Source organism: Nannobrachium achirus (genome assembly GCF_963921795.1).
Source record: "Nannobrachium achirus genome assembly, chromosome: 19".
In the NCBI taxonomy this organism is placed as follows: domain Eukaryota; kingdom Metazoa; phylum Chordata; class Actinopteri; order Myctophiformes; family Myctophidae; genus Nannobrachium; species Nannobrachium achirus.
In genome coordinates this window covers 17,288,142-17,314,322 of record NC_137826.1, presented here as the reverse complement: position 1 = coordinate 17,314,322, position 26,181 = coordinate 17,288,142, and the positions used below count along the sequence as shown (strand labels likewise).

The 26,181-nt window shown below is 41.5% G+C and overlaps 2 protein-coding genes across 4 annotated transcripts in view; one reads left to right on the top strand and one right to left on the bottom strand.

The window, feature by feature from the left end:
* Window positions 1-11,657, top strand: part of supt20 (SPT20 homolog, SAGA complex component) — a 38,408-nt gene extending 26,751 nt beyond the window's left edge. For 2 of the 3 annotated variants that reach the window (XM_080749005.1, XM_080749004.1), the window contains exons 22-24: window positions 173-254; window positions 2,039-2,130; window positions 10,567-11,657. In XM_080749005.1, coding sequence (XP_080605131.1) covers window positions 173-254; window positions 2,039-2,130; window positions 10,567-10,710 — 318 coding nt within the window. In that variant the 3' untranslated portion in view covers window positions 10,711-11,657. The remainder of the gene's footprint in view (window positions 1-172; window positions 255-2,038; window positions 2,131-10,566) is intronic. The other variant, XM_080749006.1, reaches the window with a different exon arrangement.
* A 153-nt stretch (window positions 11,658-11,810) lies between these two features.
* Window positions 11,811-25,782, bottom strand: exosc8 (exosome component 8). Its single transcript, XM_080749008.1, has 11 exons — window positions 25,764-25,782; window positions 25,344-25,380; window positions 25,127-25,190; window positions 24,656-24,729; window positions 24,445-24,490; window positions 22,432-22,537; window positions 21,684-21,729; window positions 21,133-21,229; window positions 20,890-21,010; window positions 15,460-15,566; window positions 11,811-13,301 (listed from the first exon to the last, which is right to left on the bottom strand). The coding sequence occupies exons 1-11, from the start codon at window positions 25,778-25,780 to the stop codon at window positions 13,180-13,182; spliced, it is 837 nt and encodes a 278-aa protein (XP_080605134.1). The 5' UTR covers window positions 25,781-25,782; the 3' UTR covers window positions 11,811-13,179.
* Window positions 25,783-26,181: the final 399 nt, after the last annotated feature.

The window sequence follows — 26,181 nt, the reverse complement described above, 5'->3', positions numbered from 1 at the left end:
ACATGGATCTCCATATATGGGTAACTGGTCCGATATACATCACTGGCCATATGGCCAAGACGTTGTCGCCCTGAGGCGTCTTACTGGTTATTATTTATTATGTGTAACAGGCTTGTGATGAGGTCTGCTTTGAATCGCTGTCAGTGTCTAACATTTGACCTCTGTACTCCAGGGCGACCCGGGCTCTGATCAAGGTTTGGGAGGTCAACCAACGGTCATCAACCTTGGAGGTTTCATGTCTCCGCAGACTGCAGGTATCTCTCTCTAACACACACAGACACAGCTGCACACAAACACACACACACACACACACACACCCACACACGCAGCCTTTAACACATCCCTGACATGTTAGCGTTTCTAACTAACATAGCACTAATAAAAGTAAAGTTATGTGTAATTACTGGTTCAGTAGGCATCATATTTGTCTTTAACAAAACATCATAATTTCTCCTGAAGTCAGCCATTGTTCCATCTCACTGTGACCGTTATAACCTCTATCAGGAGAAGAAGAAGAGTTTGCCACCTCTCTCTTCTTCATCTGTTCCTCTCCGTTCTCTCGTTTTTTCTTTTTGTTTGTTTCACCCCACCCCCACCCATCTCTTCCTTTACCTCCTCTGCTGCTGTGTGCGTCTTCTATTCATCCCTTCCGCTCGTTTATTCAACTTTTTTTCTGTTGCCCCGTCCGTCCGTCCGTCCGTCCGTCCGTCTCCCCATCTCATACCCCGTGACACCTCCTTATATGGCCGTCTTCTGTCCCCTCCTCCCCGGGTCTCTCTCTCTCTCTCTTGACCTTTGACCTTGAACTCATCGCTCCGCCTACTCTGTCCTCTTATTCGCCATGTCTTCCACTCGCCTCTACCAAGGTTATTATAGTTAACTAAAACTTAACAAAACAACGAGAACTTGCTGTGATAAAAAAGAAAACACATTTGTTAACTTAAAGAGGCACTACGTAACTTCTTTCTTTATGAATAAAATGTAATGTTGTCCAATCTGTATGAGTAGAGTAACGTAATACAATATAACTTATACAATTGCTGTGGTTGTTTTGTCTCTCTGCTCTTCTATTGAGACATTTTAAGGTCATGTCTCACCTTGACCTAGACACAGGATCTGACATGACTTTTGACCAGGCAGGCTCTATTAGCTCAATGGTAAAAAAAATATCCGCACTTGCGCAGGAAACCGGGTTCAGATCCGGAGTAGAAGAGGAAAGTTACATTGTGCAGCTCAAAGTTAAAGACGAGGCTTTGCTATAAAACAATAACTAACTGAAACTGGATTACGTGTTTACAAAACGTAACTAAATTCATGGACAATTTTACTTTTATTTAGTTGGTTATGAAAGCTTTACATTTTCTAGCTTTGAAAATAATATATTGTCACTGTCGGGCAGAAACCTCATATCTCCAAATGTGTATGTTTTTTCGTGAAGTAAAGCCCTGCTTCATCATACAAGGCTTTCTCACGAAAGTAGTGAAAACAGCAGATCTACAAGCACACAACGCCTCGCGGTGCAAGGTGTTGTGTGCTTGTAGATCGGCTGTTTTCACTTGTTTAGTTAATTTTTTTAAATGATAAAACTAAGGTTTCCATCCGACCACGACGATATACATTTTTTAATGATAATGATATTTCGTCGTTCGTTTTGTATCACACAATATCCGGTTTAGAAACAAACTAAAACCAAATTGAAATCGAAAATGAAAGAAGTCTAAGCCCAAAAAAAGAGAAAGAAAATAAAACTAAAGAAAAATACCACAACTATAATAACCATGGGTTCTTTCTACGTTCTGCTGAAACCCTCCATCCTAACTTCCTGTGTACACTCCCCCCCTCCCCTCCCCCACCTCACCTCACCCCCCACACCACTGCTTGTCTCTATGCACTTTCCATCCATGCCTCACACACCTCTCTTCTTCCTGCCCTCACCTCTTCCTCTTCCCCTCTGGGACTCCCTCCCTCCCTCCCTCCCTCGTTTCCTTCCCTCCCTACCTCCCTCCCTTCCCTTCCTTCCTTCCTTCCTCCCCACTAGTGCTGTCCCAGTTGGGCTGTGGGCTCGACGGCTCTGGGCCCCCCCAGCCCTCGTCAAGGCTTCAGCAACAGCAGCAGCATCCACAGATTCAAGTAATAACAGCAACTTTAACATCTATATATATGTAGTATATCAATTATATACATATATATTTCCATATCTCTCTCTATAGACAGTCTCAAACTGTCAACATTAACAATAATGAATGTTTCAAACTAGTATGGACTTCTGGTTCTGGTTCCTGGGGTTTTGGGAACAGGAGTGCTCGTTTTGGTTCACTCAACCAACGTCATGCATGTCGTTGCTGTCAGGTGGAAGCCTCAACAGCAGATTTTTTGTGTTTTTTCGTAAATAAATGCCTTACTTCATACTGCAGCGTCACACAAAAGCATAGAAAGTAGCAGATCTTCATGCTCGAAATGCGGTGCCAAGCGTTTGTGTGACAGTGTAGTTTGAAGCAAGGTTTTACAACATGAAACCGACTTTTGAGTTTTTAAATCACTTATTCGACAACTTCACCCATTTTCAACCTAGGTTCATATTGGTCCTCCTCACTAATGTTCATGATAAAATGGTACAATTTTAGTTCAATGGTACAAGGCAGTAAACGCAGACATCGAGGCCTTGAGACTCAAAGAGGGAGAGGCGAACGAGAAAGAGCCGCTAGGTGGGCGAGTTCCCACGCCGAGCAGCCAATGGCCTCGCGTATCGACAAGCATGGCGTCCAAGTTGGAAAACCGTGGTCGGCGGAACGGGCTGTGAACCAAAACTAATGCACCTCTCTCAGCCATTCCCAAGGTGTCTGAGCTCAAGCTGCCCTCTGCCAAAAACTATGTTGTTTCCTGGATACCAAATCAATGTAAAATGCCTTGCTGGTAGCTTTAGGGTAGTTAGCGCTAAAGTCCAGTTGTTGTTATGGTGAGTAACGAATATGAAATGTTACTTGGCGATTAATTGTCCCTCAAATAACTACTTAATTGTGTTGCCGTCGTTGAACACTGCAACATTATGAATAAAACATGTTTTTAGGGTTTGTAGTCAAATATTGCACAGGGCAGATATGACAAATAACTTAAATAATACAAAGAAATTACTGACATATTTAATCATCTTGTACTTTCACGGGGCTCTTGCCCGATGCTGTCTGCACGCTTGCCTTGTTGTACAGATTAAGCACGCATTGCTACATCCCGCAAAACCACGCCCATCCAGCTGAAATAGCGTCCCGCGACTTAGTATTGTCTCTCAGAGATCCTTAGGATGAAATCGTCTATGGGAACTATGTTCAAACTTATCTTTTTATAATTGGCCCTCACTATAGCTCATTATAAAATGGCACAGTTTCACCGAAACCTGCCTACCAATGACAACATCGATGGGTTTTCCTAGTTTTTTTATTTGTATTTTTTCTGGAAAGTTGGCACATAGTCGGGTGCGTTAGGGAGATGACATGGTAATTTTGTGCTAATTAGTCTAAAAGCGCCAAGTTTTGCACAGATTTAGCCCAGGGTATGCTCTTATGATTTAGCTAGGGCGCCTGAGTCTGCGACATTCGGGGTCGCCACAGCGGCCAAATCAAGTTGGGCTCCCATCGACTTTCAATACAGGAGGAAAATACCCAGAAAAACCCTTTTTTTTCTGGGTATTTAAGTAGGATGTGAGGGGTCTAACTAGGGGTTTGTCATGATGCTGAATCCATTGCAAGCATATGTTTCGCACAAAAAACATTCCTTGGGCTATAAATGGCCCCAGAAAACGATGGTTTAGTGATGAAAAGTGTCATCACTTTTCAGAGTTTTGTGGGTGTTTTCTGGAGCTGTGGCGACCCCGAAGGTCGCCGTCTCGGGCACCCTAGCTGAATCCTTAGAGCATGCCCTGGGCTACATCTGTGCAAAATTTGGCACTTTTAGACTGATTAGCACGAGAAAAAAAACCCTAAGGCCTCCGACTAACATGAATACTCACCCATACATCATTTTCTGAGGCCATTTATAGCCCAAGGAATGTTTTTTGTGCAAAACAAATGCTTGCAATGGATTCAGCATCATGACAAACCCCTAGTTGGACCCCTCAGATCCTACTTAAATAACCTGAAAAAAAAGAATGTTTTTCTGGGTATTTTCCTCCTGTATAGAAAGTCGATGGAAGCCCAACTTGATTTGGCCGCTGTGGCGACACCGAAGGTCGCAGACTCTGGGCGCCCTAGCTAAATCATTAGAGCATGCCCTGGGCTACATCTGTGCAAAATTTGGCACCTTTAGACTGATTAGCACGAAATATCCCTAACGCCCCCGACTAACACGGAAATAAAAGCCATCGTTCTTGAATAAAAACGTTGAAATCTTGTTCGAAATAACCAAACCTGCCTGCCATTGAAGTCACTGGTAGGAAGGGTTCTGAACTGTCCACAGCACTCCTCGGAGACACAAATGGTACCATCTTAAAATGAGCATCAGAGAGGAAACTATTACATGTTTCTATACTGCAAAGTAGAGCTATACCACTACTATTATTGACAGTTTTCTTTCTTTCTTGCCTTCACTATCATCATCTTCTTCATCATCATCTCTTAAATTGGTTATTTTATTTTATTAGACAATTTGACACGTTCACCACCCTCCCATGTTGTGTTGTTTGGTTTGACATAGTGATGACAGAAGCCAACCACCAGTAACAGTGTGTTCTTATGCAGCACAGAACTAAGCTTTTTATCATCATGTGCCGTTCACATAATCAGAATAATGTGGGCATTATAGGACATGTCATATACAATTCACAATTTAGACATTTGGCAGATGCTCTTATCCAGACTAGAGCAACATACAATACAATATGTATGGTTGTTTTAGTGAGCTTTTTAGGGATCTCAGAGGTGTTGAGTTTGAAGTTGCTGACTTTACTAAAGCACGATTGCTGAGCTGCATGCTTGTTTGTTTTTCTCTTTTTTGCTGTGCTTTTACTAAGGATGCATGATACATCGGTCATCATATCTGTGTTGGCATGGTTTCCAGGTGCATCTGGGATGTCATGTGGCCCGTCTATGACAGCAAGCACTATGACCTCAGACCACATTCAGTTAAGATTTCAGCCCAATCCGTTGACTCCATTGAATTACAATATAATATTTGTTCTAAAAAGAAAAAACAATGAATTAATGAATATTAATCCTTCCTTGGCCTACTGGCATCGTGCACATGAAATCCAGCACTGATCAGTCCAGGGGTATGCGAGATTAGCCCAGGACATCCCACAACCTAATTAGAATCGCCCCAAAAAATAGTGTGTATGCTGGTTGGTCCGACCGTCCATCTGTAACTCCACGTTCAGCAGTTGCTCAATTGTCTAAAAAACACAATACAAAAATCAATAACGCATGTACCTTGCCCAACATCAACTTTATCACCTTCAGATGTGTCTCTACTTCTCATAATCCCCAAATGTTTAAAATATTTTCCCAAATTTTGGCCTGTAGGCGGCTGTCCTGTGATGCGATTTACATCACAAATGGGCGTCAACATCACAGTCTGTCTGCTTCACACCAAGGGGCTGTAGGCTAGTTTAAACAAACAAATAACTGGGTGAAAATAGCGTTTAGACTCTCTGAACTCATATTTACCTGTGCTAAATGAAATAGAAAACTTGTAGTCATCTTTGCTTCAAATGCTAATGTCCTCAAGATATTCCACAACAATATAATCGGCCTGGCAGAGATAAACATTTGATGATATGATGCAATTATCATGAGACTATCATGTAACTATGTTGATGAACAAACAGCTGTCATTTCAAATGATCTGAAACATAAAGGACGAGGGGATCCGAGCACTCAAAGTCAGGAGGAGAGGAACTTAAAGTTAAAACAAAGTTTATTTGTTTAAAACCAACGTGTTTCGACTTACATGGTCTTCTTGCTTCTTTCTGCCCTGTCAGTTCTTGCCCTGAAGAAGACCATGTAGGTCGAAACATGTTGGTTTTAAAGAAATAAACGTTGTTTTAACTTTAAGTTCCTCTCCTCCTGACTTTGAGTGCTTGGATCCCCTCGTACTTTTTTAACAGCATTTTCCTACTGATCCTGGCAGCACCACTTACTTTTTAAGATGTTTTTTATCTCCATTGAGCACCCGGTTGTTCTCTGTTTTTGCCTATGATCTGAAACATATTTGCCAGTTGCAATTTTGTTTTTGTGAACGTACCTTCAGCTAAAGCGAATTCCCAGTTACAGTACTACAGGCGTATGCTAAACCCTACAGGTGGAAACCGGTAGAGCAATATCCCTAGTTGGAATATGACCATTGACCACATGTAAATAATAGTTATTGGATATCAGCCAAAAATGCCTATATTGTGCATCCCTACTAGTGGTTACGCTGGATGATGAAAGATGTTTTTTTTTTTTTTTTTTTTTTTTTTTCAAAGCGAGGTGTTGGGTACCCGACATTGCAGTCTCATAGAAAACAAATATAGATTTGACACAGCTTCTATGGTGCTAAAAATAGCCTATTTCAACAACAAATAGTCTTTTTCAACAACAAGCCTGCTGTTTTCCGACAGTTGGCTTTCGACACTTCCCTACAACTTGCAACCCGACGCGACAGTTCACCCACTGCCCATTCAACAGCAGATTTTTGGTAACCTACGCTTTCCGCCACTGACATCGGTGCAGTGGAGAGCTGTCTTTTAGATATTGGCACTAATTAGAATGCTTCTCAGCCAATCAAGATGTGAGGTTGAAATTATTTATACGTATATTAGTGGGTTGGCTTAACAAAATTATCGAAACTTTACTTTCTATAAAGGAGGAAAATACCCAGAAAAAATATCTGCTTTAAGTAGGATGTGAGGGGTCTAACTAGGGGTTTGTCATGATTCTGAAGCATTTGTTTTGCACAAGAAACTTTCCTTGGGCTAGAAATGGCCCCACAAAACGATGGTTTAGTGATGAGTCATCACTTTTCACTTATTTTTGTGTTTTTGGGGGCCATTTCTAGCCCAAGGAAAGTTTTTTGTGCAGAACAAATGCTTTCAATGGATTCAGCATCATGACAAACCCCTAGTTAGACCCCTCACATCATACTTAAAGCTATACTGTGTAAGATGCTCAACTAGTGGTCAGTAGCCCTATAGCAAACCGCGGTCGCGTTCGCGTCTTTCGCCCGTTTTTCGTACCTTCACACCCCCGCGTCTGCCTCCACAACGCCGAGAGCTATCTTTAGAGGGGTCCCTGGTTCCTGTGCGTTCAGGCATTCCGGAGAAACGGACTACTTCACCCTGCCTGGTAGGCGAGATTACCTTTTGAGTAAAGAGACACACGGGCGACTACAAATATGGCGACCCCACTTCAAGATGCGCTGTGATTGGCCGGTAGTGTACCATGTGTGCATGATCGGCGATGTGATTGGGCAACGTATACACAACGTATACAGATGATGCAGATTACGTCATTTTGGCGCGAAATCCGGTCCACGGCCAGGATCATAGAAAACATATAAAGAGAAGGCTTCAGAAGCTGAAAATAACGGAGTGGGTGTTCTAAAACTTTAGCGATTTAACAGTTAGGACAATTTTAAGATTTGTTTTATAAAAAAAGTTACATGGTACAACTTTAAAGCAGATTATTTTCTGGGTATTTTCCTCCTGTATAGAAAGTCGATGGGAGCCCAACTTGATATAGTTAATTCTATGGGTAAACGTCAAAATAAAGTTTGGTACCCAAGGCTAAAATCCATCGTTAGGTCCTAAAGAAGCCTCAAAAAAAGTTTGACACTTTTATCCGCTTCGTTTTGATAATGTCAAAAACCAGGGTTAAGCCAACACACTATATATTTAAACAGTTAATATATATTACTAGCCCTTACCCGTTCAAAGATATGAGCTCCGAAATGATGTGCAGTGTGTGGGTTATGGGATGTGCACTGTGCACACAGTATATGAGGGATGGAAAGTAACTTTAACTGGTGCTTGCATGCTAATATGTAGGAGCATCAATGTAAGAAATACCTGTTCCATTTAACGGCTACAGAGATACTGTGTACCGATCTGCCTGATTTTTGGACAACATCTGTAACAGGGCCTGAACCCCCCACCCCCCCCCCCCCCCCCCCCCCGCCCGCCCGCCCGCCCGTGTGTGTGTGGGTTTGTGTGTGATCGTGCATGGCCTGAACAACAGCGCCCCTCCCTTAACATGTGTGGTCACAAAAGGTACTGTAGGCTAAATAGATATAGATACACCATAAAAATGCTAACATACAGCATATGATTTGTGAAAGTGACAAACGGGCTTCACAGTTATGTCAGGTGTGTTCATATGCTATTGGTGATGCGATTTCAGATCAATTGCTCCAGCCACTGAGGAGAAACGCTGTGACAGACACTCACTCAGACAGACAGACACTCACTCACTCAGACAGACAGACATTCGCAAAATTATATGTTAGATAATATATATTCTCCCTCATGTAAGTGTGGCTGACCATTTTAATATATTTTAAATATTGTATTGTAATGTTTTATGTGGGGTTGAAGTGTGTGGGTCACTGGTGCTGTTTGACCGTTTTCCTGCCTCAACCCCCCCCCCCCCCCCCCCCCGCCCCCAACACAACCCCATCTCCCCACTCCCCTCCTGCTCTCTCCTTTCCTACTGCAGCCCATAGGCTTTGTGCACAACTGTAGTCTACAACGATTTCCAGGTTTCCCCAAGGCGTTCATTTGTGTTTCTGACTTAACCCATTTAGGCCTAGAATTATTGAATGCTTTAACCAGTGAAAAATAGCAGATATACAAGCTCACAGCGCGGCACCGAGTGCCGCGCTGCGAGCTCGTAGATCTGCTATTTTTGAAAAATCATGATTTTTCTTTGCAAGTCTTTGAATATATCTAATTTAAAAGCGAACATTTGTAAATCAAATATTTGCTTCTGGGGGCTCCCTGGAACAACATATTTTGAGATGGGGGGTCCGTGGCTAAATACCTGTAATTTTGGGGGTCCTTGACATGAAAAAGTTTGAGAACCACCGATTTAGAGGAAGGATTTAGAAGTCGGGTCAAAGATCGGGTCAAAGATATTCATAGACTTGCACACATTTTCACGATTTTTCAAAAATAGCAGATCTACAAGCTCGCAGCGCGGCACTCGGTGCCGCGCTGTGAGCTTGTATATCTGCTATTTTTTTTAAGGTTAAAGCATACAATAATGGTTAAAGTGGTTAAAATCTAACGCGACTCGGGCGCGTTCCAGGTATCTGTGCTGTCTTGCTACTGTAGTCAACATGCCATGAATCTATTGATGAAGCGTGATCAACCATTCTGCTCAAAATCTAAACGCATTAGAACCCGCTTTTCTTTTTGGCTCTGGGAAAAGCGACCGTTTGATTGATTGTTGATAGCAGCATACAGCAAGAAACGGGATACTGGTGTGAGCTCGCCTGTAGAGACCAGGTGTTGGCAGATTACAGTTAATGCACAGAGTCCAGTAAACCCTTGTCTTCCTCTTGAAACTGTCCTATCAGGCTTCAGCTCAGCTTCACTAACTCATAACCAATCCTTCACATACCGTATTTATAGCACCACGTATTGTCAGGTGTTAAACGCTGCCCCACAACTGCTTACAAATTACACCGTTGGCATTTTAGCAAACTTACAGTACGAGTACAAGGTTGCAGTAAACACTATCTGAACCTTGGTAAACCATCAAAAGGGTAAGTGATCAAGGCATAGAGCTTGCTTTATAATCATACGGTGGTTGCCTGTAGATTTAAATGACTGGTTTATAAGCTAACACTTAATGAATTGTCATGCGTTATTAGCTTGTTCATCACGTATTGTCTTCAAGAGACAGTTGCTGTAATTAGTCGTTAAAGGACAACTTTTGTTTTTTACAACAAGGGTTCATATTTTAGATTGTAATTAGAGAAAAGAAAAGGTGAGTGTTAAAATGTTTTCATTTGCTTCGTTCTATTGTTTTATTGCGTTTACCGTGCTAAAATGTGGGGCATGCGTACGCATGGGGACATGCGTACAAGTGGCTAAATATGTCTTTTTAGACACAATAAGCCTGCAGTTTCTTTACTACTATTTACAGTAACACTTCTAGCCCCCATAAGTCACATCCAACCATGAAAGGTTGTGTTGTATCTTGGGAATGGGCTTATTCTGTGTAAAATGACATATTTAGCCACTTGTACGCATGCCCCCAACCACTGAAATAAGAATCTCTAAAACAATAGAAAGAAGTAAATGAAATCATTTTAACCCTCATCTTTTATGTTCTTTAATTACAATCTAAAATATGAACCCTTGTTGTAAAAAACTAAAGTTGTCCTTTAAAGGGTGCAAAGAGAACAAGAGTGTTACAAAGGATCTAGCATCTTTCAATAAACATTGCTTGTCTGTACTCTACTGCTACTGTACATAACAGCGATGTTAACATAACACTGGAAATGGGTCAGAGAAACGTAGGCTTTGCTCACATTATTCGAATCCAAACCTCCATCTGATCGTCATCTCTTTTCCTCTTCTCCTCTGTTTGACAGTTGCAATTCTTGCAGCACCAAATGCAGCAGCAGCAAATGGCTATGGGGGCGGCGGCTCCACAGCTGGTGGCGCGGCAGCATACCGCCAACCAACCAAGAAGTAAGAGGAAGAGGAGCGTGCCGCAGCCACTACCCAAAACGTGACGAAGAACAACGCAATCTCTCACACACGCAAACAAAACCCTTCTACCCCGACCCCACAAAAACACCATCATCAGGATATGAATGAACCATGCTGTGCTACTCGTCGTTACGACAACAAAAACAACCTTTTTCTGTCTGTCCTTTTTTGTAGCTGAGAATTAATAATTGTGCTGATTTTTCTATGTGCAAACCTGTCAGGGTTTTTATTTGGAGAACTGGTGATACCACCTGGACCACAGCAGAGGGATGGGACAATTTCTTTTTAGAACACGCGGAACCTGAACTTTAAAGGAACATTATTCGTATTTTTTAACGGAAATTGGACTTCATATAAAAGGGTTCTTATACATTATAGTTGGTGGGGAGGGGGCGGGTCCATCCATAACACACTGACCTTCTGTGTGAAACAGCCCTCTGCAGAAGCCACCACATCAAACCGAGAGGACCGAACGACAGCGCAGATCCCCAGAAGAACCTCGTCATGGTTTGAACCTAATCCCTCCTGCGCTCGCAGACTTGACCCTCAGGTAGAAAAAAAAAACCTCCCTGAGCATCACCAATGGGAGCTCAGAAACTCCACCAACGAAAGAGCTACACAGCAAAGAGTGTTAAAGATCAATCTATAATCCTTCGCACGAGGGAGTCATTTGCCCAAAAGAACTGCATCTGCAAGGTTACAGCGCGTCGTGACTCGTAACTAGAGTTGCCAACCACCCCTTGAAATAAGGAATCGTCCCTTATTTGGAAACTAAAAAGACGTTGTCCCTTTATAGAAATGATAAGGGACACATATCTTAACAAGTTGAAACGGCTCATATACGTATACTATAATACAGGTTGTAAACACTTAAACCCTCTAGACCAGTGGTTCTCAGAGTGGGGTTCACTGGTCCAGGGACTTTAAAGGTTCCTTGAAGGCGTTCTAAATTGACCCTTAGAAGTCGAACGCTGACAGTATGCAAGTGCATTTGATTCATTTTGTATACTGTCAGAGTTAAGGGAGGTCCTTGAAATTGTAAATGTTTGAGAACCACTGGTCTAGACTTTGTGAACTGGACCTGAGTTGTCTCTGTGCTTGAACCACTTTTTTTCTGTGTACAGTACAGTACAGTACAGTACAGTACTTAGCCAAAAAATACGATCTACAAGCTCGCAACGCAATCTGCTGTTTTTTTGCCTGATGTTCGCCTCCAGAATATAAATGCTGGCTGGGTTCAAATGGTTAATGTAATATCTGAAAAACTGTACATGATATATACAGTGACATTTTAACTTTTTCTGTGCGTCCCCTATTTTTCTTAGAAATAAGGGACGCATTCGTGAATCTTTCAGGTGTTTGGCAACCCTACTCGCAACCTTGCAGGTCCGTTTTTATTTGGCGAGCGACACTGTTTGGGGAGATACACTGTTGGTTACTGCCGTGTACATTTCTTAGCCATGCTGATACACACACTGGTCCTTGCCGGTGTACATTCTAGCCATGCTAATTTGGGTCTTCAGAGTAGTGCCTGATGGGGCTGCTGGCCACTCTACCTCTTTATAACGTCTGTTGGAACTGTCTGCGCTAATTCACTGGTTCTCAACCTGGGGGTCCCCATATGACTGGTTCTCAACCTGGGGGTCCCCATATGACTGGTTCTCAACCTGGGGGTCCCCATATGACTTTTATTGACAGATGACAGTTAAGTGACAATTTACGACCTTTGTAATACTTAATACTTAAAGAAAGACGACCAGAAAGACGACCATTACTGCAGAAAGAGTAATCAACAGACTACTATAAAAACTGGTCAGACATTGGGGAAATTGCCAAATATAAGAGGCACAACTTTTGAAAATAGCCGATCTACAAGCCCCACAACCTAGCGTTGCGAGGCGCTGTGAGCTTGTAGATAGGCTATATTCACAATATATTTAGATCTGTGGAACAGAGTCAAACAAAATGTAATGCCTCAACTCCTACAATTCCAAGTGCTTATCAGGGTGGGGGGTCCCCAGTTCAAATATGATTATTTGGGGGGGGGGATCCCCAGTTTAAATATGACTATTTTGAGGCCTGCAAAGGTTGAGAACAGAATTTGCTCTAATTAACAAACCCCTTGTGCAGGGCTGAACCCAGGCCCCCCAACATGCAACAACAGCTTGTCTGGTTTTTGTACAGCATATTTTGAACATCAAGAAGAGAGAGAGAAAAAAGCATTTCCTTTTAATTAGTCCAGGATCTATGACTGTATTCTTCACAAGACGTCAAGCGAATGGAGTGTGTTTGTATTAAGTGTGTGTGTGAGTGTGTGTGTGAGAGAGGAAGACATGCCAGGACACTGAGGAATAATTTTTTTAAAGACTGTCTTTTGTCAGCAGTTTTATTGTTATGAAAAAGGAAAAAAAATGAAAAGGAAATATATATTGACAGTGGAAAATACAACTTTTAGATAAAAAAATGAAAATGTGTTTGTGTATTTTTTTTATTCACGGCGTCGCTGCCTTGACACTCTGTGCGACTTTGTCGATGAGTTTGCGGATCTCCCTTTGGCGCGTGGTGGCACGGCTGATGCATTCCTGCAGCTTCTCTGCAGACAGCGACGTCCCACCTGAGTGGAAGGCAAGAGATAAGCAAAAACAAAAAAGTTAAGCCAAGACCCATGGATTAAGGCCTAGGCCAGACGGAGCTGGATATTTCATATATCCCGGTTTTTCAGATATCCACATAGAAAAATATCTAGGTCCTCCACTAGGGGGACAAGCACACACACAGTAAAGTCTTCAGAGGTCTGGGTTCCATGCCTCCATGGATCCAGTGAATCGGATATTTTTCCAAAGTCTCCACTTATTTATCCAGTTTCAAAAATATCCAGCTTTGTGTGGCTGAAAGCCCCAACCGCACAAAAAAAATGTCTATCTTCAGAAATATCCAGCTCTGTGTATAGTAGCCGGCACTTAAAACTGTGTGTCCAAAACTGTTACTTTTCAGGATTCAAATTCAAAAATGCCAAAAGCTCAAAAAGCATCTGCTACTTTTTATGCTTTGTGTGACGCTGTAGGAGGATCAAGTACAGTATTGATTTACGAAAAAAAACTGCTTGAACTATACGGGTTCCTACACATTTTTTACCTTGAATTTCCAAAACTTTTTCAGAATATTTAACCCAATTTCCAGGACTATGTAACAATAAGTCAGCACAATAACAAGTCGCTTACTCCTATGTGCAATGCCCAAAGACAGGCAGTGTAGCCAAAATAAAGCGTGCACGCTGCGAACAGACCATGGAGCGCATGCAGATTTTGCACAATGGACATGCACGTGCCCACGTCAAAAGGTACAATCGTGGCAGGGAACCCTCAAAGTCGATTTATGTTGGCAGTAAATGAATCAAAAACCAAAAACAATTCATAGCATTTTTCCAGGACCTTCCAGGACCCTTGATCAATTCCAAAACTTTTCCAGTACTGGAAAAATATTTTTCTAATTTCAAAATATTTCCAGGAATTTCATGACTGTGGGGACCCTTTGAGATCATTACAACAGGATGACAATCTTGCAGCAGTAGAAAAGGTTGAGACATTACTATACAGACAAGGACATGGGATGCAGAGACTCGAAGTTGGGGCGACTTGTAGGGCTGTCACAATTATTACATAATCGTCTAATCGCAATTATTTGACATAATCGCGATTATTTTTCTTAATCGTCATAATCCGTTTCCATGTGAAACATTTTTCATATATTTTTTAAAAGTAAAATATAGTGGAAATAGCAGATCTACAAGCTTGTAGATCGGCTATTTCCACTATCAATGTACTTTTTTAAGTGTAAAGTTGTCAAATATGTCAGTAATTTATTTGTATATTTAGTTATGTGTCATATCTACCATGTGCAACTTCAAAACCTAAAAGCCAAACAGAAATGTAATTGTCAACGACAAAAACACAATTAAATCGTTAATCGCAGTTATTTGAGAGAAAATGAATCGCCATGTAAAATGTCATAATCGTGACAGCCCTAGCGACAAAAAGGTTTCTGCCTGTAACGTGCACCTGGTTCGAATGATATCAACGCACTTAATGCGAAATATTCACGTGCTTTCAGACTCTTCAATGCAGAAAGTATCCAGGATACTTGGATATCCAGTATCCAAATGCAGAGATATTAGTAGTAAAATGTCGACATCTAGTGGTCAACCTCAGAGGAGCGCAAAAATAAAATCCCAGCCTCGAACCAGATGCCAAGTATGCTCTGTTCCCCGGTGTAACGCCCCACGCCCCGACGGAGCGGCGCGGTATTGGGCGCCGATGACCCCCGTGAGTCGCCACCGAGGCGAGCGCTAGCGAGCCGAGTTGCCGCGACGAGCGGTGGGAACGAGTTATGTGCCGTTATGGACAGAATAGTAAATATTCAGTCCCTCACTATCCACGCCTACCCCACTATCCACGTCAAAGATAAATGCACAAAAAAGGAGTCACATCATCCGTTCATTAGCTCAGTCAGTAGAGCACGGATGCAACAAACCCACGGTTTGCGTTCGATTCCCCTGAGGGGAATAATATTCAAGGCGAGAGATATCGGCGCATGTGTACTTCAAAGTGCACGGAGAACAGGATACCGTGGATACTCCTCCGTGGATACCCAGTGCATACTCTCTGCATTCAAACGTCTGAGAAATGGTGAAAAAGTCGGATTGAATGCGAAGAGAGCAGTCGAAGCCGGTGGTAACATGGGTATCTGTGTGTCAAGCCATCAGATCTTTTCACCTGGCTTGTGGATGGAGCAGAGACGGTCGTCCTCGTCCATCACCACGGTGAGCTGAGCCGTTGACAACATCTCCTCGTCCACTGTGGGGTCCACAAACAGGATGGAGCTACAATAATAATAATAATAGTTAGGGCTGTCACAATTATTACATAATCGTCTAATCGTGATTATTTGACATTATCGCAACTATTTTGTCATAATCGTCATAATCATGAATGTTGAAAAAATTCAGAAATAGTGGAAATAGCAGATCTACAAGCTCACAACGCGTCGCGATGCGACGCGTTGTGAGCTTGTAGATCTACTATTTCCACTATCAATGTTATTTTTTAAGTAGTAAGTCGTCAAATATGTCAGTAATGTATTTGTGTGTTTAGGTTATGTATCATATCTGCCATGTGCAACTTCAAAGCCTAAAAGCCAAACATAAATGTAATTATCAACGACAAAAACACAATTAAATCGTTAATTGCCAATTATTTGAATGACAATTAATCGTCATGTAAAATGTCATATCGTGACAGCCCTAATAATAGTCTTTATTTTCAACCTCAGGGATATTCATCTTCACAGTCTGTTGCAACCAAAAAGCACCTATCCTAACCATATAGCACAGAACAGTGGGGGGATAAAAACATGGGAGACAAATACAACAACAGGTTGAATAATAATGTTGTACAGTAATAACAGAAGGTGAGGGGTAACAGACAATGATCTTAAGTGAAATTGGATAGTTTCACTGTTACAGATCACTGTTTTTAAACCAGAGTCTCTGGACCTAATAGTGCGTCACTAGATGCTCTGACAGGGACAGCATCTTCTAAAGCAGGAATTTTAGCTTTAAGCTATTGAGTACTTGATTGATTGATTGATTGATTGAATACTTTATTAGTCATAGATGTAAATAGCAGGTACAGTAAGAAATTAAGGCTAAAAGTATAAGACAAAAATGTCCTGGGGACTTGTTTCCAGTCAAGACGGCAGCACACCCTTGTGGTCTCCTGATAGTAGGGGGAATTAAGTGCAAAATCGTTACGCGGCGGATAAAAGCATGACATTTGATACAGAGGTCCCTTGGGTCATCCAAAAACATCCTAGAAGGGGTGCCCAAAAAAATCTCATACAGGAAGTGAGTTATGGACAAAATTCAAAATGGCCACTTAAACTGTTGACCGTTGACTCAAAAGACACCAAAAGAATCTCCAAAAAGCATAAGATTTGGCACACATGTCCCTTGGGTCATCCTAAAACATCCTAGAAGGGGTGCCCAAAAAAATCTTAAACAGGAAGTGAGTTATGGACAAAAGTTAAAATGGACGCTTAAACTGTTGACCGTTGACTCAAAAGACACCAAAAGAATCTCCAAAAAGCATAAGATTTGGCACACATGTCCCTTGGGTCATCCTAAAACATCCTAGAAGGGGTGCCCAAAAGAATCTTAAACAGGAAGTGAGTTATGGACAAAAGTCAAAATGGCCACTTAAACTGTTGACCGTTGACTCAAAAGACACCAGAAGAATCTCCAAAAAGCATAACATTTGGCACACATGTCCCTTGGGTCATCCTAAAACATCCTAGAAGGGGTGCCCAAAATTATTTAAACAGGAAGTGAGTTATGGACAAAAGTCAAAATGGCCCCTTAAACTGTTGACCGCTAACTCAAAAGACACCAAAAGAATCTCCAAAAAAACCTATAGAATCTCATAGACGCATACACTTTGGCACATGTATCCCTTGGGTCATCCGAAGACATCCTAGAAGGGGTGCCCAAAGAAATCTGAAACAGGATGTTAGTTATTGCCTAATTTACAGTATTGACAGATGATGTAAAAGACACCTAAAGAGTAAAGAATATCATAAAGGCATGAAATGTGGTACAAATACCCCTTGGGTGATCTTAACGCATCCTACAAGGGGTGCCCAAATATGTTTTAAACAGGAAGAGGGTTTTTGTCGAATTTCAAAGTGGCCACCTAAAGCAGTTGACACAAAAGAAAACAGGGACACTATATAAACATATTATTTCAACAGGTTCTCACCCCTATTGCGTCATACAACTGACGCGATCTTAAATACCGAATGCTTCTCACCATAGACGCGGACGGATTGCCTAATGTCTCAAGGGTTAGACGCATTGGGTGGTCTAAGAAGAAAGAAAAAAAAAGTAGTTCCTGATGCGGGATTCGATACGCTCTGAAGGCTTCTTGGTTTACCAGCCACCCGTCGCTACCGTTCACGCCACTATAAACGACGGAGCGGCGCCGTCTCAGGCGGCAATGACCCCCGTGAGTCGCCACCGAGGCGAGCGATAGCGAGCCGAGTTGCCGCGACGAGCGGTGGGAACGCCGCATGAGCCGACTCAGCCGCGTTACCGAATTACGTGCCGTTATGGACAGAATAGTAAATCTTGACCAGGGGACTGCTTCTGCCTCCGAATGTGGCTCAAAGAAGGGACTACGTTATCATTTCACGTTTTGTCAAAGATAAAAGCACAAAAAAAAAGGTACTTCCCAGTCACTCTCGTTAGCTCAGTCGGTAGAGCATGGAGATACAAATCCAGAGACCGGGGTTCGATTCCCCGTGACGGCCGTCAGTGAAAAATCTTCCAGTAAACACATGTCGGCGCATGCGTACTAAGACTCTGTCTCGTCCAAAAACTCTCCGTCTCCGTCGCACCCTAGACGCAATAGTCACTCCCAAAACTTCACAGGGGTAAAGGAAAGAAAGACACGGCGTCGGGAGGGTGAAGCAAAGGGGGTGAGAATGGGTTGATTATTTGGCATGTAGGCCTTCACCTTATTATATCCTAGAAGGGGTTATTTATTTGTTTGGGAAGGGACCATACTGAAGTAATTCTAAAAGACTGTTTAAACAGTTGACAGCTGCACAGTCTGCATAAACCTGGGGTATTTTTCAGTCTACCTTCTGTGTACATCCCCCTTCTCTGTGTACATCATCTCCCCCTTTTACGCTCCCTCCACTGGCTCCCGTTTGCTGCCCGCACAGAGTAAACGGAGAATGGCACTACCATACCATCAAAACCCGATAGAACCCTACCCTTAATGTACTTTAGTCTTTGAACCTTCTTTATTTATCTAACCCTCTGCATGCATATTCATACTTATTTTACTCTGCATCTTATCTTCAGCATATTCTTATTTTACTCTCTGCATTTCTATTTTGCACTCTACATCTTCTTGCTTATTTTGGTCTATCTTCACTCTATCTTTTCTTCTAGATCATTACTGTTTTTTTGTGATTAGTGTTTAGTAACTATTCATGTGTGCCATTTCATAATGACCAGCACATTGACATAATGCTGTGCAAGGTAACCCAGCATCCCAGCATCTACAGTTTCTTGAACAGAGGGGCTACTGCTCGATTTGAATGTTGTAGCAGTGCAGCCTGTGTGGGAGGAATGGTTTCCATTGAGAGACAATTATGAGCAAACAGGTCCTCCCAGTTTCATAATAGCGACTTTAAGCTTTTGACGGCTACGGCAGATGAAAACGGTAACCGGAAATGATCATCGCTCGATAGATAAACCTGTCGCCGTCGCGGCCGTCTCTACAACGCCAGAAGCTCCCTTCCCACGTAGTGGCTGGAACGTCTGCTGCCTGTATGTATCACCATGGGAACCAAAGAGTTCAGTAAAAGAGGTGGGACCCCGTCGCCGATGGCTGTTCGCTTAAAGATTTTGACTGCTACGGCGATAACGACATAGCAGCCGTTGTTCCGCCTCACGTTGCGGTTGTAGAAACGGGCTGCTTAAACTGCCTAATGTCCGTTGTCTTGTCATACAGAACACAGGTGTATATTTCAAGCACTGTAACACTGTTTGATTCTTGGCTAAGCACTTCAAAAGGATTAACCATACAATAAATAACCCCTTCTGGGAGTATAAGCAGTACTCAATATGTACCAACTTAAAAGGATTAACCATACAATAAATAACCCCTTCTGGGATTATAAGCAGTACTCAATATATACCAATTTATAGGCTTTTATGAAGTCTCTTTATAATAATGATGATAATGATAGCTCAAATGTATATAGCTATTTTCTAAGTACCCAAAGTCGCTTTACATAGAAGGAACCAACTTTGTGTTCTTTTGGGTCAACTGCTTTAGGTGGTCATTTTCCATTTTGTTTAGCTGTTTCAGATTATTTTGGGCACCCATTCTAGAATGTCTTAGGATGCTTTTGTATGCTTTTATGAGATTCTTTAGTTGTCTTTTGAGTCAATCGCCAATACTGTACGTGGCCATTTTCAATTTTGTCAGTAAGTTCCTGTTTCAGATTTATTTGGGCACCCCTTCTAGGATGTCTTAGGATGACCCAGGGGACACATGTGCCAAAGCGTATGCCTTTATAAGATTCTATAGGTTTTTGAGTCAATAGCCAACACTGTAGGTGGCCATTTTCAATATTGTCATTAATTCACTTCCTGTTTAAGATTTCTTTGGGCACCTCTTCTAGGATGTCTAAGGATGACCCAAGGGACATGTGTGCCAAATATTATGCTTTTTGGAGATTATTTTTGTGTATTTTGAGTCAACGGTCAACAGTTTAGGTGGCCATTTTGACTTTTGTCCATAACTCACTTCCTGTTTAGGTTTTTTTGGGCACCCCTTCTAGGATGTTTTAGGATGACCCAAGGGACATGTGTGCCGAATTGTATGCTTTTTGGAGATTCTTTTGGTGTATTTTGAGTCAGTCAACAGTTTAAGCGGCCATTTTGACTTTTGTCCATAACTCACTTCCTGTTTATGATTTTTTGGGCACCCCTTCTAGGATGTTTTAGGATGACCCAAGGGACATGTGTGCCAAATCTTATGCTTTTTGGAGATTCTTTTGATGTCTTTTGAGTCAACAGTCAACAGTTTAGGCAGCCATTTTGAAATTTGTCCATAACTCACTTCCTGTTTAAGATTTTTTTGGGCACCCCTTCTAGGATGTTTTTGGATGACCCAAGGGACATCTGTACCAAATTTGGTGCTTTTATCCGCCGCGTAACGATTTGGCCATTTTCTGAGGTTAATTCCCCCTACTATGAGTCCTGACTCCTGATAGATGTTTTTTCAGGCTAATTTTTAATGAAACCAGTGATAACGGATGGTGTCAGGGCATTCCACATGTTGGCCCACGCTAAGAGAATTAACTGCCCGTCAACTCATTTGTCAGATCAACGGGAGACTCCACACCACCAGATCATGGTCGCTCCCCCAAGTGTAATGGCTGTGGGTGTCACTCACTTTGAAGAAGTAATTAGACAGGTATTGACATTGGTATCTTACATACTCAATCCCATTGATATTTGCTTAACCCTGTCTTCTACCCTGAGCCATCCCAACCAAGCAAAGTTTGTTGGAATGAGGTGGGCCTAAGGATGGGACACTTGTTGGGTTTTTTAAAAATCATTGACTTACTCATCAAAGATGCAGAAGGAGGTGCTGACAGGGTGCTTGTGAATTCGGAGACTGCTTCTTTTCTCAAAGTTCACTGTGGGTGCACTCGTCTCTGTGTTTATGGTGACCTCTGGAAGTCGTGCTGTGGAGGAAAGGAGGAACATGATGCTTAAAAAACAAGGTCTTGAAACGGATGCCGTTTACGGTAACAAAGGGTGTCAGTAAACTGTGTGTATAGAGCCACATTAATCTGCAGGGACTTACTGTTCTTCAGGGCAGCCAGCAGGGCAATGCTACAAGCGTCCAGCAAGTTCCCGTCATAATCAAGGCACATGAGGTCACAGTATACGACCCAGCAGAGCTGAAATCCACAATTTAGCATCATCAGGAACAGTGGCTCGAAATGTGTAATATGGCACTTCTCAACTATTGGTGCAAAGATTTATCAAAAAGATTTTAGACTGATGATAGGTTTTTGGTTTACCTTTGATCCTAGATTACTATTTCTATGCATTTGATGTATTACTTTGTGTTTACCTTGCAGAGCGTCTGCTAAATGCCTAAATTGTAAATGATATCAATTATGTATTTTTTAAATATAATTTTCAAAAATGCAAAAAATAAATCTATTCAAATTTCTTCATGTCAATTTGTTGATATAATATATTCAAAATATGTACAGTCTATATATCAAGAAAAACACTAAAGAAACACACATAGAAAAAGTCCAATTAATTGCTACAAAAAATTATTGGAAGTTGTAGCGCTAATCATAACGGTTGTGATTTAACAGCAACGACAATGAGCTGACATACCTTTCCTTTTTCAATGCACAGGTCTTCCGTCTGTATCACCTCAGAGCTGCAACACCAAACAAAACAGATTGCATTATGTTTGAGTAAAGACTAGTAACAGCTGAGTTAATCCCACTTCTGACTTTTTCCGCCATCTTTTGTTTCCTTTTTCTCCCAATTTAGTCGTTATGCCAATTCTACCAATTATTACCTCTGGATCAATAAAGGAGGGAGGGAGTTTACTGTCTGTAGGAGTCACTAGTGCAGCGCCAGTATTCATTGGCATGCCCGACCAAGCCGGATGCACCACAGACAGCCAGACAAGACATGACATTTTAAACTGTGTGTGTATGTGTAACGCACATGGGCGCATGGAAAGCCAACATCTTATCCACTGTTTCCACTGTAGACTATTATCCACACATTTACCGTAGATCCCCTTTGGCCCGGGAGAGATCTTTTGGTCATCAGGCAGAGGCTCTAAATGCCACTACTGCTACATATCGTCACTGTCGGGCAGAAACCTTGTATCTCCAAGTTTCAAATTCGTAGGTCTTTTGGTAAAGCAAAGCCCTGCTTCATCATACAAGACCGTCGCACAAAACTAGTGATGCGAGGCGTTGTGTGCTTGTAGATCTGCTGTTTTCACTAGTTTAGTATATTTTTTTAGATAAATACAAAACAAACGGTTTTGGACATACAAGGTTTCCACCCCGACAATGGCGATATGTTTAGTTGTATATGTGTGTGTTTGTAAAATGGTTGGTACCTTTCAATGACATCAGCCATAAACTGGCTGGCAGCCTGCGCCTGTTCTCCCGGTGGGCCTGGGCGGAAGCGAGAGGAGCACAATGGTGGCAGGTCCACGTTGGGCACTGAAACACACACACACACACACACACACACACACACACACACACACACCCTTCAGGTCATTAACCCATTTAGGCCTGAAGCAATATTTTATGCTTTAAATATAAAAAAACAGCAGATATACAAGCTCACAGCGCGGCACCGAGTGCCGCCCATGTTTCTATGTCAGCAATCTGGCCAGCCATCGTCAAAGAAAAGGTCCTTTTCACTTAACTGGAGCTCAGTTAGTCTGTTCTTGAGAGACTACTATGTCAGTGGTTCTCAAACCTTTACTATGTGAAGGACCCACAAAATGATATTTATTTGGCCACGGACCCCCATTTCAAAATATCTAGTTCCAGGGACCACCCAGAAGCAAAATTTGACTTATGTTTGCTTTGAAAATACATATATTCAAAGATTTGCACACATTTTCACGACTTTTTCAAAAATAGCAGATCTACAAGCTCGCAGCGCGGCACTCGGTGCTGCGCTGTGAGCTTGTTGCGACCGTAAGGTCGCAGTTTAGTATCAAAACCTCCACCGGCCGTCCGTCCGTCCGTCGGTCGGTCGGTCGGTCGGTCACACGTCACACCTTTGCCCTGCTCATATCAGGGCTCGTTTGTGTATTGTATGACATCACGCCACATCATCGGCTGAGGACTGTGTGATGTCATCATATCTCCATATATGGAGACATAAGTTGCTCATGCCCAAATATGGGCTGGTGAGGTCAGACTTAGTGTGATGCGTAGGTTATATATGGAGATATATATATATGGAGATATATGGAGATTCAACTTCAATGAGTAACCATGGCAAATCACACCGTACACAAATGACCCTTATATAAGACCGGCATTATCTACCGACAGCTGCTATAAGCCAACCCTGGCGATAAGGTCTGAGTCGAAGAAATGCTTCTTTCATGGTATAAGACCGGCATTGTCTGTCGTACATTTCGGTCAATTCCAGTGGGGATGCCATTGAAAAGTTAATCTAGTTGTACAAAGTAATCAAAGAATGGGTTGACTGGTAGGCTGGTTGACTGCTTTATCTGTGGAGAGTGTATGTCACTGAGAGTCCTTTTATAGCGATTGAAATCATGATGAGGTCACGATGAGTCATCTATGCCCAAATATAGATTTCTAGGTCAGATGGCCCATGGAGTTTGTGATGTCAAACCTAGCAACCCAATATAAACAAACCTGATGTCAGACCTGAAGTATCCTTTTATACCCATATATGGAGATACAGAGATCTCCATATATGGGCATATTAGAAAGCCCATATATGGGCATATACGGATGACATCAGGGATATCCATATATGGGCATAAAAGGGACAAGGGCTTACAGTTAAGAGATCTCCATATATGGGCATATCAGAAAGCCCATATATGTTCATATACTGATGACATCAGGAATATCCATATATGGGCATAAAAGGGACAAGGACTTACAGTTAAGAGATCTCCGGGCATAAAGGGACAAGGACTGTTACAGTAGATATAGAGATGTCCATATATGGGCATAAATGAACAAGGACTGACAAACACTGAGATCTCCATATAACCTATGGGAATATAAGGGACGAGGACAATGCGTAGCATTGTGAGCTTGTAGACCTATTTTCTAAATATTGTTGTACATTAAAAACTTGAAATGGGTCGTTCTGCATAGTACTTGGGATTTGTTGATGTAAATGTTCACATAGAGTGTAATAATTGGTAAAACAAACTTTTGGCCTATTTGTGGAGATAAGCGACCAACGGTCGCTTTCTCCCGATTAGGGAGTCTTACTGGTATATCTGCTATTTTTCACTGGTTAAAGCATTCAATAATTCTCGGCCTAAATTGGGTTAAGAAACAAAGGATAACTGTTGCACGCTATTCAGTCAAATGTAAAGATTATTCCTCTTACAACTTACCAATGTAGCCTTTATGAGGTGCCTCCACGGTTGGGTTTGCCAGCTCCTTTGGTTGGTGAAACAAAGGGTTACACGTGTATCTTTAATAATGGAACAACACAGGCCTACATGCTGCTGTTGATTGAATACTTTATTAATCATAAATGTAAACACAAAGGTACAGTAAGACGTTAAGGCTAAAAGGATAAGCGTTTGTTTAGTTTTCACTCACCACTTTGATCCCACACATCACTGTGGTGTTTCCAACCTTCACCAATGCAGAGCCGTCTGCTGTGGAGATTGAGCCTGTGGAGGACAACAGTTAATCACAGTAATTAATAGATTATTTAAAACAGAGATATTGTTTTATACAACAAAGTATTTGTATAAACAATACTCAATTTCACTGACACGCCCCAAAATTATAATAGTATGATACAGTAGGTCACGTGGTCTCTCTGAAAACGGTCTGAAATAGTCTGAAACTCATGTCACAGTGTAATCTTCCCCTCGCTCCCCACAACAGCTGACCAGTACAGTAAGTAGTCTAAGTACAGTCAATTAATTTGATTGGCTTATAATTTCGCATTCCCACAATGACATCATAAAAATATTAACTCACTCAAGATGACTTTTTAAAGTGACAGTACCCCTTTAAATTGACAATGAGGATTTGACAATGGTGAGTTGTGATGTTCCTCACCTATATTCAGTGTTGTCGTTCTAAACTCTGACAGTTCCCTTCCATCCGGCCGACAGTTCTCTTTCTGTGAACAAGAACACCTTGCAGGTTAATTAAGACCAACATGGTGCTAATCAATTAACTATTAATCAAATCATATTAATCCTGAATAATTTTTAGAATCTGAATTTTAATGTGAATTAAGAGCATTGTGTGGTGACTGGTGAGTGACACTAACCAGAAAACTTCTGTGGAACTCCAGTGGCTCAGCAGTTCTGTGAGAAGTGTAGAGGAGAGACACAATCAGGAGTTATTATCCAAAGAAATTAAATACTATACTTAAATACTTAATTGTAATACATTCTGTTAACTTGTTGGAGATCAACACAGCAATGCATTTCATTACATTTCAGCTGTCATTAGGTCACTGAGAAAATATACATATTAATTAATCTAACATCAATTTATAAACTCTCAGTAGTAGCAACACTGAACTAGTATAACGCTATATGATATGAAATAGGACACACGTGTAAATTATTTCTATGATGATAATAATAATAATAATAGTAGCTTCTTGACACATTGGATCATTTACATTGCTGTGTCCCGTTAATATTATAACATTTATTGTCATGTGGATAAGGGATAATCTTACTTGTAGCCAGCCGCCATGATGTTTTGATTAACCACGTGGGTTTGTATGACGTCAGTACGGCGGCCGCTGTACTTGTGACGATGTCGCTCGCAAAAACTAAATATTTTCAACAAAAGCATCTCTGTCATCTAGTAAAATAGTATGACTCATTTTCGACCTGATGTGTTTAAAAATGTATGTATTGTGTTGCAGTGTCTTGTACTTTCTTTGCAGTCTGTTGTTTATTACTATGTTATTACACTATCTGCGACTGTTATCATTGGTGACCTCTGCCCATCGCTAAAATATTATTTATTTATTTATTTATATATATTGTATTACTTGTTTGTTTGATTGTTTGTTTCAGCCAATATAACTGCGGCTTTTAATTTAATGTATGCATTATTCTATTATTATCCTATTAAATATAGCATTTACC

Excerpts from the sequence above, each read along its gene's own strand:
- exosc8 (XM_080749008.1), bottom strand. Across the intron at positions 21,011-21,132 it reads GCTGGCTGCCCTGAAGAACA|CACGACTTCCAGAGGTCACC; the intron begins GTAAGTCCCTGC and ends TTTCCTCCACAG. Across the intron at positions 15,567-20,889 it reads TCCTTCTGCATCTTTGATGA|CTCCATCCTGTTTGTGGACC; the intron begins GTAAGTCAATGA and ends TTATTATTGTAG.